The sequence below is a fragment of the Sorex araneus genome, chromosome 11 (genome assembly GCF_027595985.1).
Source record: "Sorex araneus isolate mSorAra2 chromosome 11, mSorAra2.pri, whole genome shotgun sequence".
Classification (NCBI taxonomy): domain Eukaryota; kingdom Metazoa; phylum Chordata; class Mammalia; order Eulipotyphla; family Soricidae; genus Sorex; species Sorex araneus.
This window is the reverse complement of record NC_073312.1, coordinates 47,689,789-47,707,941: the sequence shown is the minus strand read 5'-3', so window position 1 is coordinate 47,707,941 and position 18,153 is coordinate 47,689,789. Positions and strand designations below refer to the sequence as shown.

General features: G+C 44.1%; 1 protein-coding gene across 2 annotated transcripts in view; it reads left to right on the top strand.

The window, feature by feature from the left end:
• The window catches only part of PI4KA (phosphatidylinositol 4-kinase alpha), a 109,968-nt gene that overhangs the window by 6,621 nt on the left and 85,194 nt on the right, over nt 1–18,153 (top strand). Inside the window, exons 2-4 of one of the 2 annotated variants that reach the window (XM_055118745.1) lie at nt 12,289–12,472; nt 13,522–13,638; nt 16,845–16,938. In XM_055118745.1, coding sequence (XP_054974720.1) covers nt 13,540–13,638; nt 16,845–16,938 — 193 coding nt within the window. In that variant the 5' untranslated portion in view covers nt 12,289–12,472; nt 13,522–13,539. The remainder of the gene's footprint in view (nt 1–12,288; nt 12,473–13,521; nt 13,639–16,844; nt 16,939–18,153) is intronic. The other variant, XM_055118744.1, reaches the window with a different exon arrangement.

The window sequence follows — 18,153 nt, the reverse complement described above, 5'->3', positions numbered from 1 at the left end:
TTCATGCCCCCAAGCCCCAGAGTATCAGAGGGGCCGGCAGAGTGAAGTGCATTTCAGACAGACCTGAGAGCACAGCTTGCATAATGAGGAGCAGTAGGTCACAGGATTAGACAGAATAATTGCATGTTTATTTACCATTGTTGATTATTTGGGGGGGGTCACACTTGTTAATGCTCAGGGGTTACTCTTGGCTTTTCACTCAGGAATGACTCCTAGCAGTGCTCGGGGAACTATATGGGGTGCTGGGGATTGAACCAGGGTCAGCTGCTTGCAAGGCAAATGCCCTATCCTCTGCACTATCGCTCTGGCCTCAGAATAATAGTACATTTAAAGAAAGATACATTTATTTTTTTTTTAAGAAAGATACATTTAAAGATAGAGATAAGGCTGAAAAGAAAGCAGGTGACTCATATGTAGTCCCAGATGCAGAGTTTAGTGTGACCTAGAAAAGAGTCCTTGAATGTTTCATGGCTTGAGATCTAACTCTTAGGACAGTTGTATTAGCTGTGATGTTTGTATTGGTGGCCTCAGGGAGTCTCAGAATTGATGTGTTCCTAGGTATTTGCTCCCTCAGAGAGCACAAATGTGATGTTTTTGACTCCTGGCTGCCCATTTTCTTTTCTGTTTTTTGTCCTACCCAGTGGAGATGCAGTTACTCCTGATCCCTCCCAGCAGCCCCAACCCCCGCAGCAGCTGTTCTCATCATTGGTTTAATTGCTGAAGTTTATCTTGCATTTCATTTTCTTGCTTGCTTATTTGTATATTCTTTTAATTTGCTTCTCTTATGTACATTGGCATTTTGGACAAAATGCTTGATTTATTTGTGTTTGCTTTTGTTTTCTGGGCCACACCCAGCAGTGCTCAGGGTTTATTCTAGGCTTTATGCTCAGGGATCACTCTTGGCAGGGTTCTAGGACTATCAGGGATCCAATCCAGGTCAGCTGCATGCAAAGCAAGTGCCTTCCCTGCTGTACTACCTTTCTGGACTCTATCCCTTTAATTTTCTTTTTTTTAAATTGTTTTCTTTTTTTCTTTTTCTTTTTGGGTCACACCCAGCAATGCTCAGGGGTTATGCCTGGCTCTGCACTCAGGAATTACTCCTGGCAGTGCTCAGGGGACCTTATAGGATGCTGGGAATTAAACTCGGGTTGGTTGCTTACAAGGCAAATGCCCTACCAGCTCTGCTATCGCTCCAGCCCCTGTTTCCCTTTAATTTTTTTCTCATAATTGTTGATAGTATTAAAACATTTTAACATAGTTATAATGGTTATTTTAATGTCCTTGCTCACCAATTCTATTATTTATGTCATGTCTGTACCTGGTTTTTTTTTTTCAGGAGTCCTTCAGAAGCCATTCAGACATTCATTGAGTGTTTATTTTTATTTTTATTTATTTATTTTTTAAATTTTATTCTTTTAGTAAATCACCATGTGGAAAGTCACAAAGCTTTCAGGTTTAAGTCTCAGTTATACAATGCTAAAACACCCATCCCTTCACCAGTACACATATTCCACCCCCAAGAATCATGGTATACCTCCCCCACTCCTCCCCACCTCCCCAGCCCCCCACCCCGCATGTGTAACTGGTAAATTTCACTTTACTTTCACTTTACTTTGATTACTGAATGTTTATTTTTAAAGAGGGGAGTTGGCATTTCAGTCAAAGAGAATTGTTAACACTTAGTTACAGTGCTTACTGGGGTTTTGTTATTTTAGTTGTGACACATATATTTGGTTATGCGTCCCAGCGATTGAATTCTGTTGTGGCACCAGGGATCACAGATGACAGTATCTTCAGGATCACACTTGTTGTGTTAGGTAGTGCTAGGATTGAATTTAAAATGTCTTTGTTTTTGAGCCACGCCTTCCTTTGTTCAGGGTTTATTCCTAACTCTGCACTTAGGAATCATTCCTGGCCAGGCTTGGGGACCGTATGTGGTGGTGGGGATTGATCCTGGGTTAGCTGTATGTAAGACAAGTGTCCTTCTTGCTGCACTGTCTCTCCAGCTCCTGAAGATTGAGTTTATGGACTCATGATTGAGCATACAAACTCTGTGCTTGGGACGTGGGGGATATAGTACAGGGATGGAACCCCTGCCTACTGCGTGCCTAAGCATGTTCTCCAGGCTTTGAGCTCTCGCCAGTCAGCCTCTGCACAGCTAGGTGGTGGTGGTTGTTTTTTCCCCCACACCCAGCAGTGCTCAGGATTTATTCTTGGCTCTGCACTCAGGAATAAGTCCTGGTGGGCCTTGGGGTTTGATCCCTGACATCACACAATCTTCCTAGCACCAAAGGGTATAGCTCTGGTAGCCGCCAGCACTGCTATGGAGGCCCCCCTATTTTATTAAAAAATAAACAGGTTGGGGTATAACTCGCTTTACATATGTGAGGCTTTACATTCAATCACTGGCACAGGAGAAAAGCAAAACACAGTCAGAATTTTACTTCAGTAATAGTTTACTTATACTTTCTTTTTTCTTTTTTTCCTTCTTTTTGGGTCACATCCAGTGATGCTCAGGGGTTACTCCTGGATCTGCACTCAGGAATTACTCCTGGTGGTGCTCGGGGGACCATATGGGATGCTGGAAATCGAACTTGGGTCGACCGCATGCAAGGCAAATGCCCTACCCGCTGTTCTACTTTCTAAGGTGTGGTTCTTCTGTGGACTTTGCTGGATGCTTTGAGTGTTTTCTGACTGGGACCTAGGGAACCATTCAATTCAAGTTCTCTGTTCTTTGTCCAGCATCATAGAATACCACCCTTTACTGGTGTGTTTTAGTGTTTTTCATAGACTTCAGGTACTCTATTGCAGATTTCTAGTGGGTTGTCTTTTTCTTGTTACCTCTCTATTTAGAATTACAAGCTGTAGTAAGAGCTTTTGGTTTCCTGAACTCAGCATCACTAGCATGATGTTCTGGGGATGCGCATTCCTGTTGTGTAAGAAGGTAGAAAACCAGGGCAGAAACAGGACTCTACTTTGGGCTGGAGAGATAGTATTGGAGGTAAGGCACTTGCCTTGCATACAGTTGACACCAGTTTGAATCCCCAGTACCATAAATGTTCACTTGTAAGCACAGAGCCAGAAATATCCCCTAAGCACTGCCTGGTGTGGCCCCAAACAAAACAAAAATAAAAGACATAGGACTCACTTTGCCACTTCTCTCTGGTAATAAAATTCTGTGCTTGTTCAGCATATAAAACACTATTTTTCTTGTTGTTTCTGGCAGGAAGAGAAATCCCTCATGATGGCAGGTGGAAGTTCTAGGATCTCACAGCATTGGGTTTTTTTTTTTTTTTTTGGGTCTCTTATCACTTGAAACAACGTGCCAGAAATCTGAGTGCTATAGACCTTGCCAGACACAAGAGTGGAGCTCAAGAAGCGGTGATTCATCCACTGTGTGTGAAGGCTTGGGTAGTGCTGCTTGCATGGCACGAAGCAGAAAACTATGCCAGCGCATAGTCATGCGGTGTCTGCATTTGACAGAAGAGCACCGTGGAAGAAATCCCCATCTAGGGCAGCCATTGGAGCAGGTGCTGTTCCTCCAGCATCTCCAGCTCATGCATCCTGCCACAGCCACTGTTGTGTACCATGCCAGCTCTGAGCCATCAGCAAATGGTGCTTAGAGAGGGTGGCGTACTTGAGAGTGACAAATAAAACCCGTCCGTATTACTTAACGCTTATTCATCTTTAGTTCTCAGAGAATTTTGTTTCTTCAGAAAGGCTATTCCCAGAGGTTTCAGATAACAAAAGTTGTACCTGTGGAAAAAAAATCTAACTAGCCAGTTTGTAATGCTATTATTGTAGCTTTATTTTAATCTAAGTGCCATACCTACACCCACTGTTATAGTTGTGTCTCATCTGTGTTTTTCTGTTTAGTCATACAGACTTAGGAGGGCATTTTATTTTCACCTGGGTTTGCTGGTTTCTTACTTTGGTTGTCTAGATTCATTCACTTTAATGGGGGCTGGGGATATGGCTCAGGTAGCAGAATGTGGACTGGGGAGATAGCTCACGGTGCTGGAGCACAAGCTTTGCATGCAGGAGCCCCAACTTTGATCCCTAGCACTGCATGGTCCCTGAGCATCCCCAGGAGTCCCCCTACTCTCAAAGAGAATGTGAAAATCTATATCTCACAATAGTGAGATCCTGGGTTCAATAGCTATACGCAGGCCTCCCCCGATGCACTGCTGGGTGTGGCTCCTGCCCAGATAGTAGCAACAATTCATGGTGTAGTATTGCTGATATCTCTCTCTTAATAACTTTGGGCTAAAGTACTGTCCAGAGGACTGTCAAAGTCTAAGTGAAATACCTGTGTTGCCTCCCCGTGGTCCCTGACTCATTGACCTCCTCCAAGTAATGCCTAGAGTTCCTTCCTTCCCTAAGGAGCCCTTCTGGCTATCTCTCAGATTTTGAGCTTGAAAACCTTTTATAGTGAGTCTCAAAGCTCTTTTCTCTCTCAGCAAATCTTTTTTGTTGTTGTTGTTGTAAAATCCTGAAAAGGGGCTATTTAAATTTTGTGGTTTTATGTGTTTCTTTGCAGGATTGGAAGAAAATGTATAAAGCAATACTTTTTTTGTGTAGGGGAGTGGGGCACCACACCTGGCATGCTCAGGGGTTACTCCTTGCTCTTATTCTTGATAGTGCTCAGGGGACCGTATAGGATTCTGGGGATCAAATCTGTGTTGAGTAAGGCAGGTGCTTTACTCACTATACTGCCTCTCCGCCCCTAAGAAATAATTTTTATCCAGGGGTTGAGTTATAGTACAGCAGGTAGGGCATTTGGTTTGCACATGGCTGATTGGGAGTCATTCCCTGGCATCCCATATGATCCTCTAAGCCCATCAGGAGTAATTCCTGAGTAATTTCTGAGCAGAGCTGGGAGTGACCCCTGAGCATCGCTGGGTGTGAAACACACACACACACACACACACACACACACACACACACACATAAACTCCTCATGTTCCCCCCACCCAAAAAAGATACCCAAAACTTTCTATCCAATTCTCTCTCTTGGCTCATGTCTCTGTACCCCAGATTGTAATAATCAGAACAGAGAAACTGCCCTGAACTAGGCTTAATACTTTGGGAAGTATTGTTTTCATTCTTAAAATTAGGGGCTGGGAGGCCAGAATCAAAGTACAGCAGGTAGGGCCAGGTTCAATCCCTGGTACCATATATGGTCCCCTAAGGCCCACCAGAAATGATCCTTGAATGACCACAGAACCAGGAGTCGGTCCTGATCATGCTGGATATGGCCTCCAAACAAAACAAAAATTAGAGGTCAGAAGGCAGTATAGTGATAAGTTTTTAGGTTACACCTAGCTGTGCCCAGGGCTTGCTTCTGGCTCTGCACCCAGGGATCTCTCCTGGCAGGGTTGGGACCATACAGGCTGCTGGGATCAAACCCCTGTCCACTGGGTGCAAGGCAAATGCCCACTCACTTTCTCTCTGGCCCCATGTATATCAGTTTCTTTATCTGTTTTTTTTTTTGGGTTTTTTTTTTTTTTTGTTATTGTTGATTTGGTTTTGGTTTGGGGCCACAATAGTGCTCCGGGCTTGTTTCTGGCTCTATGCTCAGGCTTCACTCCTGACTGGGCTTAGGGGACCACAGGGGATGCTGGAAATTTAGGTTGACTGCATGCAAGGCAAGCACTGTACCCACTACACTATTACTCTGACCCCATGGCTTTAATATTTTGAAGACTGTTATCCATAGAACTGTTTCTCTTTTTACCTGGTTTGTGATGATTTCTGCAGAGTCAAGTCTTTTGATGTTTTCCTCACAAGATTTTGAATTCCTGAGGGCATTTTGTGTCAGCACTGTATCTTATGCCAGATTTTGGAGTCCTTCATTGTTTGTTTTTCTTCTCTCCTGGTGGGGCTTGAGGGACCATATAGGTTGCCAGATTGAATGTAGTTTGGCCATGAACAAGACAAGCACTGTACCTGTTGTACTTTTGCTCCGTCCCTCTTCCGCTTCCTCCTCCTCTTCCTCCTCCTCCTCTTTCTCTTCTCCCTCCTCCTCCTCTGCCCCCTTTCATTCCCCTTCCCTCCTCTTCCTCCCCACATACTAAGAATCAAATGAAGCCCCTCATACATTTGAGGCATGCTCTGTCTGGAGCAGCCCCGAACTCTTGTGTCATCTTATAGAATTTGTAACTCAAGCTGAACTGTACGATTTGTGTGAGTGATGGTATTACATGTTTGGTTATTTTTCACTCACTGATGTTGCAAATATTTGTGTAACCCAGCTGCAGGGCAGCACCATACCCAACCCTGATCATATGACAGGCGTGACAGCCTAGCAAAGGAACCCTTAGTTCTAGTGGTTCTGTCTCTTTGGTTTATTCTGGGGAGCACCTCACAATATTCGTGGGGGCCATCTGGTGCCAGAGAACGAACTCTATGCAACTCCAACATAAGAAGTGGAGGTAATTGTTTTAATTTTGGTGGCAGGGTACGGTGGGAGAGATCATATTACTCTTCTAGTATCTGGAAAAATTTTGAGAGCCAGGAGCTAAGTCACATGGGTCTTGGAGGATGAGTAGAATCATGAATCTATCCCCCTTCTTTGTTGCTGTTGTGTTTAGACCTGGGGATACAGGCATGTTGGTGGTACTTCCCAGGGATGACACTCATTTTGTTCTGTGCTCACACACATCCTGAGTATAGTGCTTGCCAGCGGTTGTAGTGATACACACACATGTGTTCATTGGCATTGAGATCTTGACTTTCGTGCTTGAACATCTCTAGTTGGGGCATATTGCTGGGGTCACACATTTCAGTTGCAGCACTGGAGGGTCCTCGAGAGCAGAGTCACAGGGGTGGAACTTCATGCATGTACATGCTAGGGATCGAACCTCATGCCTCAGGCCTGCAGCCACTAAGTTGTCCATTTGCACACCAGGTAGTTAGGGAAGAAAAGGCTAGTTGGATGAAAAGCAGATGGCTGAAGACCGTGGAAGAGGCCAAGTCTGGGAGAAGTGAGTGTTGTGTTTAGGTCCTGAATGAAAGGGGAGTTGGGGAGGACCTTTGTGGCCATGCTCGCAGTGTTTATTGATTGTTCTTTGGGGTGAGGAGCTGTGGATGGTGTAGTGTATGAACAAGAAAGTGGTAATGTTAGAGCAGACAGAGACCAAAGTTGCTAGAGGGGTCTAGTTAAGAACCTGTTGCCTAATACTGGACTTAGTCTGTGTGGATCTACTTGCCTAACCTGTAAGACAAGGATAAAATTACATTTGGCCTTTCTGAAAGTAGGGGCAGTTGAGTCTGTGTGACCTCTTCCAGCTCTCCAACTGTGTGTGTGGGGGGGCGGGGGTGAGGTTAGTAGTCATCTTTGGAACTGAGGTTCTTGGGGCTATAGAGATAGTACAGTGGCTAGTGCACTTGCTTTGCAAGCAGCCAACATGGATTTGATCCCCGACATTCAATATGGTTTACCGACCCTCCTGCCAAGAGTAATTCTTGAATACACAGCCAAGAGTAACCCCTGAGCACCACTGGGTGTGGCTGGTGCTGGTATTACATGTTTGATTATTTTTCATTTATTCATTCACTGCTGTAGCAAATATTTGTGTAACCCAGCTGCATGGGTTACCCAATATAAGAACCAAGGTTTTGACCAACTGTCAAATTCATTTGTTTGAGAGACATTTTTCCAAGAAAAACCTCAGTGTCCACATTCCAGTTTTTTGTTATATTTTATTAACTAAGCAAATTTAATAAATTAAGCTAATGTAAATTTATTTGCACAAAATCGTGAAGGTTTTTGGGGGGGGACTTTTTGGGTCACACCCGGTGATACACAGGGGTTACTCCTGCCTCGTGCACTCAGAAATTACTCCTGGCGATGCTCAGGGAACCATATGGTATGCTGGGATTCGAACCCAGGTCAATTTCATGCAAGGCAAATGCCCTACCCGCTGTACTATCACTCCAGCCCCGATCGTGAAGTATTTTTTCACACCTCCCCACCCCCTTCATGAATTATTTCCAAGAGACTGAGTGTTTAGAGCCCGTTCCAAGTGGGCACCTTTCTTGTTCCAAGTGGGCACCTCTTTTCGTTTCAGCCATACCTTTCCCTCCAAGGACCTTTGTTCAGGTGGAATTGCTGTGTCTCTTACACTATTATAAAAAGAAAAAGAAAAAACTACTTAGGTTGAGATTTTGGGGAAGTTATGTTTAAGAAGAGCGTGATTTGAGTGGCTGGAGGGATAGTACAGCAGGCAGGGCACTTGCCTTGCACACAGTGACGTGGGATTTGATCCCTGCCAGCAGTAATCCCTGAGTACAGAGCCAGGAGTAAGCCCTGAGCACACTAAAAAATAAAACTAAACAAGAATGTTGTTTGACTGCTACTGAGATGTTGGAAATAAGAAAAATGTTGGATCATTGTATATAGAATTATCCACTTATTTGACCCAGCTTTCATTATCCAGATAATATATGCTTCCCTATTTCTCTGAGTTCTAAGGGTATATACCTTAGAATTTCAAGAATAAGATTTGTGGGCCAAAGAGACAGTACAGATTAAGGTCATTGCATTGCATGTAACTGACCCTAGTTTAAACCCCAGCACTGCATATGGTCCCCTGAGTACCTCCAGGAATGATCCTTGAGCAGTTGGGTCTGGCCCAAAAACCAAAAACCAAACCAACCCAACCCAGCCTAGAGCAGCTGCCCTGCGAGGAGAAATCAGTTCTTTCGCTTGACATAAAGGAGACCTTGGGTTGGCCTTTGACCTCTGGGATAAGGGCCAACGTGGCTGGCAGCCTTTCCTCCCCCAGTAAGAAAGGGTATGGATTGAAAGGAGAACCTGGTACACAGATCAGTAGTCTAGGCAAGGGCTGGAGAGATAGCACAGAGGTTGAGATGCCTTGTACGCAGCCAGTCCTGGTTTGATACCCAGCACCACAGGGTCCCCTAATACTACAAGGAGTGATTAGCAAGTAGAGCCAGGAGTAGATGTAATCCAACACCCCTCCATAAGATATTTTGAAAGTCTCACTGTCACTGTCACTCCGTTGCTCATCGATTTGCTCAAGCGGGCACCAGTAACGTCTCCATCGTGAGACTTGCTGTTACTATTTTTGGCATATCCAATACAGCAGGTAGCTTGCCAGGCTCTGCCATGGGGCCGAGATACTCTCGGTAGCTTGCCGGGCTCTCAGAGAAGGGCAGAGGAATCAAACCCGGGTCAACCCCGTGCAAGGCAAATGCCCTGCCGCTGTGCTATTGCTCCAGCCCTTGAAAGTCTCATGAGATTTAAATAATATACCTTTTATGAGGTTGGGGATGTGACTCATTGATAAGAGTGCCTACATTGCATGTATGAGGTCTCAGGTTCTGTGCCAAGCCAAGAAAAAGGAGCCTGGGCAAAAATTGTAGGAACAAAGGGCAGGGTCAAAAGTCATGGGGAGAAGGATCTTTTGTCATCTGTGTCTACATTGTAAGGGATGGGAAACAAAGATAAAGATAAAAGGTTATTGGTCGGGTTAGGGGGGATTTTGGTTTTTTTTTGGTGGGGAGTGTGTGTGTTTTGTTTTGTTTGGGACCAAACCTAGTAGTGCTCAGGGATTAGTCCTGGCTCTTCATTCAGAAATCACACCTGGTAGCCTTGGGAGACCATATGAAAGGCTGGGAAATCAAACTGAGGTCAGCCACATGGAAGGCAAGTGCCTTACCCGCCGCATTTTGTCCCAGTGCTATTGGCAAGGAGCATTTGGACCGCACCCATGGTACTTAGGGTCTACTTCTGGCTCTGTGCTGATGATCACTTCTGGTGATCATAAATGTGGGGGCTGTCTGCACTTGGACTTCCTTATTGTGGGGACTTTGTGATGGCAAATCCAAGCCTCAAATATGCAAAGCTTACTCTCAGTCCATTGAATTCTCTCTCCAAAAGATGACTTTTGCTCTTTAGAAACTTGCATTGGTGAGGAGACAGACAAATAAGTAGTAACGGGAGCACTACAGGGTAGCTGTATTGGAACCCTTCGTCTGTCTACATGAAGACACAGGTAGACGTTTACCTTTTACCTTATTTTCTCAAGGGTAAATGTTCCTTCAACAACTTCTCTATGGAATGTTCTAGAACTCAACTCATCCTGGGTGTTTCTCTAAGTACATTTTAGTGGCACAGAGGCAACTGAAGTATCTTTCTTTCACTGTGCCCTTGTGCCACCCATTAGGTGCTATAAAGTTTTCCTCCAGATTGTATCCTGAGTTGGTCACTTTCTGTCCCTGCTTGTTCTGGTCACTACTTTCTTGACTTGATTGCTGTGATGGTGTCCTTTGACCCATCTCCCTGCCTTCCTTCTTATTCTTCAGTAGTCTTTTTTTTTTCCTTGCAGGGAGGGCTTCCCCAGTGGTGCCGGGCGCCATTAAGTCTCCATGGAGGTGTTAGGGAAGCCATGCAGGGCTGTCTGGGATTGAACCCGGGACCCTTTGCATGCCAGGGTTGCATTTCAACCCTTTGAGTCATCTCCTCTGCCTCCCCACTCAGTCCATCATTGATCCAGTGGCCAGAAAGGTTCTTCTCTTAATTGTAAGAGTAATGAAGACCCTGTACCTGCCTCCTAGCTGCTCTGCTGCCCTGTAAGTAGCACAGTACAGTTCATGCCACCAGCCTGGTCTGCTCTTCAGGAATGTGGGGGCTGTCTGCACTTGGACTTCTGGGCAGCTCTCCCCTCCCCTCTGTCCTGCTGTCCCAGGGTCTCTGCTTGAAATCCCTTTCCTGATTTGACAGGGCTTATTCCTTCTAAGATCCCACTTTAATTAATGCACACTTTCTTTGTGAGGTCTTCCCTGGTTACCACATACAAAGTATAACCTTTGAGGCAAAAACAGAATCTTCCAACTAGACACCAACTCCATGAAAGTAGTAGAGACATACATTTATATTATTGAATAAGTATTAAACTAGAGTGCGGAAGTGGGGGTATACCCGGGATATTGGTGTTGGGGAATGTGCACGTGGAGGGATTGGTGTTTGATCATTGTTGAGATTGTAACCCAAACATGAAAGCTTGTAACCGTCTCACGGTGATTCAATAAAACTTAAAATTTTTTTTAAAAAGAATAAGTAAATAAAAATTAAAAAAATAAACTAATATGACACACACTCCAGTCAAATATCTCTTTTCTTTCATAGAACCAAGCAGATTCAACCATCAAATACCTGCTTTCTTTATAACTAGCCCTCAGTTAAGGAAAAATTTTTCACACAAAGCTCATCCTAACTTTACCTGGTCATTTGGCGGGGCTGTGGTGTTAGCCAGTGGACTTTCTCCAAAGGCAAAAACCAACTCCTATCTTTATGACAGGAGGTGGGTTTGCAATTTGGAGCTGGGAGCCAGCTGTGTTTAGGCTCCTACCTTCACTCAGAAACTAAGAGATAGAGGTGTTAGCAATGTAAATGATGTTTATATTCCAAAGAGATGGCCCTGGCTTCTTGAGAAAGACCATCCCTGGTAATAAAGTTGAAATGCCCTCAAAAGGATTTATATACATTTCAAAGGAAGGAGAAAGTGAAAAACTTACACATGTGCAAATGTAAAAGAGGAAAATCTTTTCCTTCTTTTGTTTTTGTTTTGGGGCCATAGTCCACTCAGGAATTACTCCTGGCAAGCGCGCGCTCTCTCTCTCTCTCTCTCTCTGTGTATGTGTGTGTGTGTGTGTGTGTGTGTGTGTGTGGACTGGAGCTTCCGGGACTGGAGCAATAGCACAGCAGGTAGGGCATTTGCCGACCTGGGTTTGATTCCTCCCGTCCCTCTCAGAGAGCCCGGCAAGCTACTGAGAGTATCTTGCCCGGAGAGCGGAGCCTGGCAAGCTACCCATGGCGTATTTGATATGCCAAAAACAGTAACAAGTCTCACAATGGAGATGTTACTGGTGCCTGCTCGAGTAAATCAATGAATAACTGGACCACAGTGCCACATCCTGGTGGAGTGCTCAAGAGACCTTGCAATGCTATACTGAGGATTGAATATGTTCCTCCAGCCCTCAGAGCATGTGTGTGCTCAGCCCATCGTGCTATCTCTGTGCTCAGCCTTTTATTTTCAACTTGTATTTGTTTTTGTAGTCTTTTCTGACCCTTTCTTTATAATGTAGTAGGAGCCACACTCCCTGGTGCTCTGAGGTTCCTTGTGGTCACAGATTAAACCCAGGGCCTCTCACATGTAGTCTTGTATTCTAGCACTTGAATCACTTTCCTGAAAAAAAATTTTTTTCTGTACATAATAATTCAGATGATTTCTCTTGTGAATTTATTTTTTTTTGTTTTAGGGACACATCCAGTAGTGCTCAAAACCTACTCCTGTTGCACTCATTTGTGGAATATAAAGTAACAGAATGGGAGACTAACACCCAAGGATAAGAGAGATAAGGACCAGGAGGATTGCTCCGTGGCTTGGAAGCTGGCATCACATGCTGGGAGAAAAGGCAGCTCAGCTAGAGAAGGGACCACCAAGTAAAGGATACTTGGAGAGTTCGCTTGTGGTGGGAGATGTGTGCTGAAAGTAGACCGAACATGATGGCCACTTAATACCTGTATTGCAAACCACAACACCCCAAAGGAGAGAGAGCAAAAGGGAATGCGCCTGCCACAGAGGCGGGAGGGTGGTGGTTGGGATACTGGGAACATTTGTGTGGAGAATGGACACTGGTGGAGGGATGGGTACTTGATCATTGTATGACTGAAATGTAAGTGTGAAAGTTTGTAAGTCTATAACTGTACCTCACGGTGATACATTAAAAAAAAAAAAGACATACTCCTGGCTCTTCACTCAGTGGTCATTCCTGACAGTGCTCAGGGGACCATATGGGGTGCCCGGTTCAAGCCAGGGGCTGCCATGTGCGTATGGTCCCTGAGCATCACCAAGAGTGAACCCTAAACAGAGAACCATGAGTAACCCCTAGGCACTGCTGGAGCATGGCTCAACCTCTACCCCACTCCCTCACCAAAGAAATAGGAAATATATACATGTAGGGGAAATTTGTGCTTTCATGATTAAATGCTTATGCAAGAAAGGAATGGAAATGTTAAATTCCCACCTTTTCTTCAGGATTCCTCCATATGGCAAATGTGCTTCACTACCAGAAAGATATATAACTACTCACTGAGCTTTTTTTTGTTATTATTATTTTTTTTTTACTTTTTTCGGTCACACTGGGCAATGCTCAGTCATTGGCCTTTTGTGGTGGTGGCTGTTTAGTTAGTGGTGCTGGAGATCCAGCCCAGGTCTCTTATTGGCCAAGCCACATCCATGACTGGTACTGGTTAATTTGAAGTGCTCATTGATGTTTTTATGAATCTAATTTTTTTTTCTTTTTGGGTCACACCTGGCGGTGCACAAGGGTTACTCCTAGGTCTGCACTCAGGAATCGCCCCTGGCGGTGCTCAGGGGACCATATGGGATGCTGGGAATCGAACTCAGTTCAACCGCGTGCAAGGCAAATGCCCTACCCGCTATGCTATCACTCCAGCCCTAATTTTTGTTTTCTTGTCTTATGCTTTAGGTTCAAAAGCTGCTTTGTATGTGCCCGGTAGATTTTCATGGGATCTTCCAATTAGATGAAAGACGGAGAGATGCAGTGATTGCGCTGGGCATTTTTCTCATTGAATCTGATCTTCAGGTAAGATTTTACTAAATAAAAAATGTTTCTGCAGAGTAAAGGAAACCAATTATAGTTTAAATTTGGATATGCTTGTATTTCCCTAAGGTGTGATGCTAGAAGAATCACCTTGTGACTTTATGACCCTAATAAAAATGGTTAGTAAACAGCCCAGGATAGGGTGGAACTGTGACACAGGTGGGAATAAGACTTCTTTAAAAATTTTTGTTATTGTTTATTTGATTTTGGTTTACGCTCACTTCTGTTCTGGGCTTACTCCTGGTTTTGTTTAGGGGTCACTCCTGACAGTGCTCAGGAGACCATATGCAGCGTTCAGGACTGAATTAGGGTCAGCTGCGTGCAAGGCAAGAGCCTTAACCACTGTACTATTTTTCAGGCCCCAGAATTTATTTATTTATTGCAGTATTGTTAATGTTGAGAGCCCCATCCCTCCCCAACCTCGTTTCTCATTGCCCTTCCCACTCAGTTCTGTTATCAGAGTCCCAGGATTGGTTTTCAGTCACCATTCTGTTCCCTTTCTTTGTTTATGTGCTGCATATAAAAGAAATCCGGCATTTGTCCTTTTGCCTCTGGGAAATAAGACTTCTTAAGGAATTTTGGGTTTTGAACTATGTGAATATATTATGTTGTTTGAAAATTTGTTCTTGTTTTTTGACAGAAAATCAGTTAAATTACCTTGCAAAAGTAATTGTATGCCCTTTAGAGTAGACTTGTATTCATCCTCAGTAAAATGCTCATTGGTCATACTCAGCAATTTTGTTTCTGAAAAAAGGATGGTATTTTTTTCTTGTTTGTTTGTTAATTTTTGGGTCAAATCCAGAAATACTCAGAAACTACGCCTAGCTTGGTCTGGGGGCACCTAGAGGTGCCGGGAATTGAACCTGACTCCCCTGCTTATAGTTAGCACATATGCTTCAGTTAACTGAGCTATCTCTCTGCCCTACAAAGACAGTATTTTAAAAAAATATTTTAATATAATATCATGGACTGGAGTGGTAGCACAGCGGGTAGGGTCTTTGCCTTGCACGTGGCCGACCCAGGTTCGATATTTCCTCTCCCTCTCGGAGAGCCCGGCAAGCTACCGAGAGTATCTCGCCTGCACAGCAGAGCCTAGCAAGCTCCCCATGGCGTATTCGGTATGCCAAAACAGTAACAACAAGTCTCACAATGGAGACGTTACTGGTGCCCGTTCGAACAAATCAATGAAAAACTGGACGACAGTGCTACAGTGCTTTTCAAAGAATGTGCTAGACTTAGATATTGGAGAGATAGTATAATAGGTAGGTGCTTTTCTTGCACATGACAGACCCAGAGTTGATCCTTGGCACCTTATGTGGTCCCCCTAGCCCACCAGGAGTGACTCCTATGTACAAAAACAAAACAAAACGAAACAAAACAACCAAAAACCAGAAAGTGCTAGGTAGAGATTTAGTTTTTGAATACCTTACTATGTCTTTTTGTTTGTTTTGTTTTTGTTTTGGGGCCATGCCTGGATGTGTTTAGTGCTTACTCCTGGCTCTGTGCTCAGGGATGACTCCTCATGGCCTCAGGGTAGCATTGAATCCGGGTTGACTGTGTGCAAGACCAGTGCCTTACCTGCTGTGCTATTGCTCTGGCCCCCTTCTAAAGATGATTTCAGGGCTAGAGATACAGCTTAATGGGCTGGTGCGCATGCTCTGCATGCAGGAGGCTCTGATTCAATCTCTAGCACTGTGTGACCCCTCAAGTACCACCAGGAATTGCTCCTGAGCATAGAGCCAGGAGGAGGATTGTTGGTTATGACCCCCAAATCGAAACAAAATAAAAAGATGAATTAAAAAACAAATTTTTAGGGCAAGGAGGTGGCTCCTGTGACTGGAGTACTTGCTTTGCATGTGAGCCCTGGGTTTGATCCTTGGCACTGCATGGTCCCAGAGCACTGCCAGGAGTCATTCTAGAGTAGTATGCCTGGGGAAACTCCCAACACCAGGGTATGGTGGAAAAAAGGAAATAGAGGGGCTGGAGCAATAGCACAGTGGGTAAGGCGTTTGCCTTGCACGCGGCCGACCCAGGTTCGATTCCCAGCATCCCGTATGGTCTCCTGAGCACTGCCAGGGGTGATTCCTGAGTGCAGAGCCAGGAGTAACCTCTGTGCATTGCCGGGTGTGACCCAAAAAGCAAAAAAAAAAAAAAAAGAAAAAGAAAAAGAAAATAGAATAGTAGTATAGCTCTAAAAGAAAATGTCAAACTGTTTCTTAATATTACCAAGCTAGTTGAAGTAAGTGGTTGACCATTGTTTTTGTTTTGGGGCCACACCTGGCAGTGCTCAGGGCTTATTCCTGGTCCTGCACTCAGGAACACTCCTGGCGGTGCTTGGAGGACCATGTACTGTGCCAGGGATTTAATCCAGGTTGGCCATGTGTGAGACAAACATTCTACCCATTGTACTCTCACTCCAGCCCCAGATTTATTTTAAAGGTATTTTTCATTTGAAGAAAATATAAGCATTTTAATTTTATGTTTTTATTTATTTAATTTTATTTTGGTGGCCACACCCAGAGATGCTCAGGGGTTACTTAATTTATTTATTTATTTATTTATTTATTTATTTATTTATTTATTTTGCTTTCGGATCACACCAAGCGATGCACAGGGGTTACTCCTGGTTCTGCACTCAGGAATTACTCCTGGCAGTGCTGGGGGACCATATGGGATGCTGGGAACCGAACCTGGGTTGGCCGCATGCAAAGCAAACGCCCTACCCGCTGTGCTATCACTCCAGCCCCTCAGGGGTACTTCTGACTCTGCATTCAGGAATCACTCATGACAGTGCTTGGGAGACTGTATGATATGCCAGGGACCATATGATATGCCAAGGATCGAACCCAGATTGGTTGCTTGCAAGGCAAGCACACTACCTGCTATACTATCTCTCTGGCTCCAAGAATTTTCATTTTAGAGCAGTATTTTGAATTAAAAGATAGTGAGCAGACCAGAAGGACCTGAGGTTCAGAGATTAGAGCACATGCCTTTCATCTGTGAGACTCTTGATTTGGTCCTTGAGCACTGTCAGGAGTGGATCCACTAAAAAAATGTTAGTGTGAAGAAAGGATGTGAACGTCCATCTTTCAGATGATTAGGCTGTGGGTATGATTTGTTCTGGACTTATTATATGCTAAGAAGTTTTTGATCACATATCTTACTAATTTTTTTTTTTTTTTTTTTAGCACAAAGACTCTGTGGTTCCTTACCTTCTTCGACTTCTTAAAGGTCTTCCAAAAGTGTATTGGGTAGAAGAAAGCACAGCTAGAAAAGGCAGAGGTAATTTTTCAAGATGTTTTTCATGAATATAAGGAAAAACTTGTATGTTTTATGTTTTAAGTATGTCGAGATCAAGTATTTGTGCTTTCACATCCATAAGGTTGCTTCTGGTGGTTCCACTTTTGACAGGAGGACCATTTCCTACCTGAGGCAACATGGGGTTCACTAAGTTACTGTTGTCTAGAGACTTTGGGTCAGCTTGAACAGGGACTAGATCAAGCTCTCCTTTCATTGCACTCTGAGAATAGAAACTCAGAGACCTTTGTGAACTTTTTCTTATGTCTCATTAGCCAGAATTGGGTCACCTGCCCATCTGTAAATGAGTTTTTTTATTGCCCCTAAGGCAGGATTAATAGGCTGACTCTTCAAGTGTGAAGTCAGTTTTCCAAATTACACTGCTGCTACTCAAAAAGGAGGGGTGAAATGGATGATTAGGCACCAGTAGAAATAGCTATAATTGGGGGCCAGAGCGATAGCACAGCGGGTAGGGCGTTTGCCTTGCACGCAGCCGACCCGGGTTCGATCCCCGGCATCCCATATGGTCTCCCAAGCACTGCCAGGAGTAATTCCTGAGTGCAAAGCCAGGAGTGATCCCTGAGCATCGCTGGGTGTGACCCAAAAAGCAAAATATATATATATATATATATATATATATATATATATATATATATATATATAGCTATAATTATGTATAACTTGGCATGGCCAAGTTAAACTTTGCCCCTTTAGAAATGGAGAAAAATCTTTTGTCTTTCTTCCTGTCTTTCTTTCTTTTTTTTTTTTTGGTCTTTTTGGGTAACACCTGGCAATGCTCAGGGGTTACTCCTGGCTCTGAACTCAGGAATTACTCCTGGTGGCGCTCAGGGGACCATATAAGGGATGCCGGGGATCAAACCCAGATTGGCTATGTTCAAGGCAAATGCCCTACCTGCTCAGGCCCCTGATTTATATTTCTCTTTATCTTGTATTTTATTTATTTATTTATTTATTTATTTATTTTGCTTTTTGGGTCACACCTGGTGATGCACAGGGGCTACTCCTGGCTCTGCACTCAGGAATTACTCCTGGCGGTGCTCAGGGGACCATATGGGATGCTGGGAATCGAACCTGGGTTGGCTGCGTGCAAGGCAAACGCCCTACCCGCTGTGCTATCGCTCCAGCCCCTGTTGCTCTCCTTTTTAAAAATTTTTTATCCATCTAGGCAGTGTGACTTTT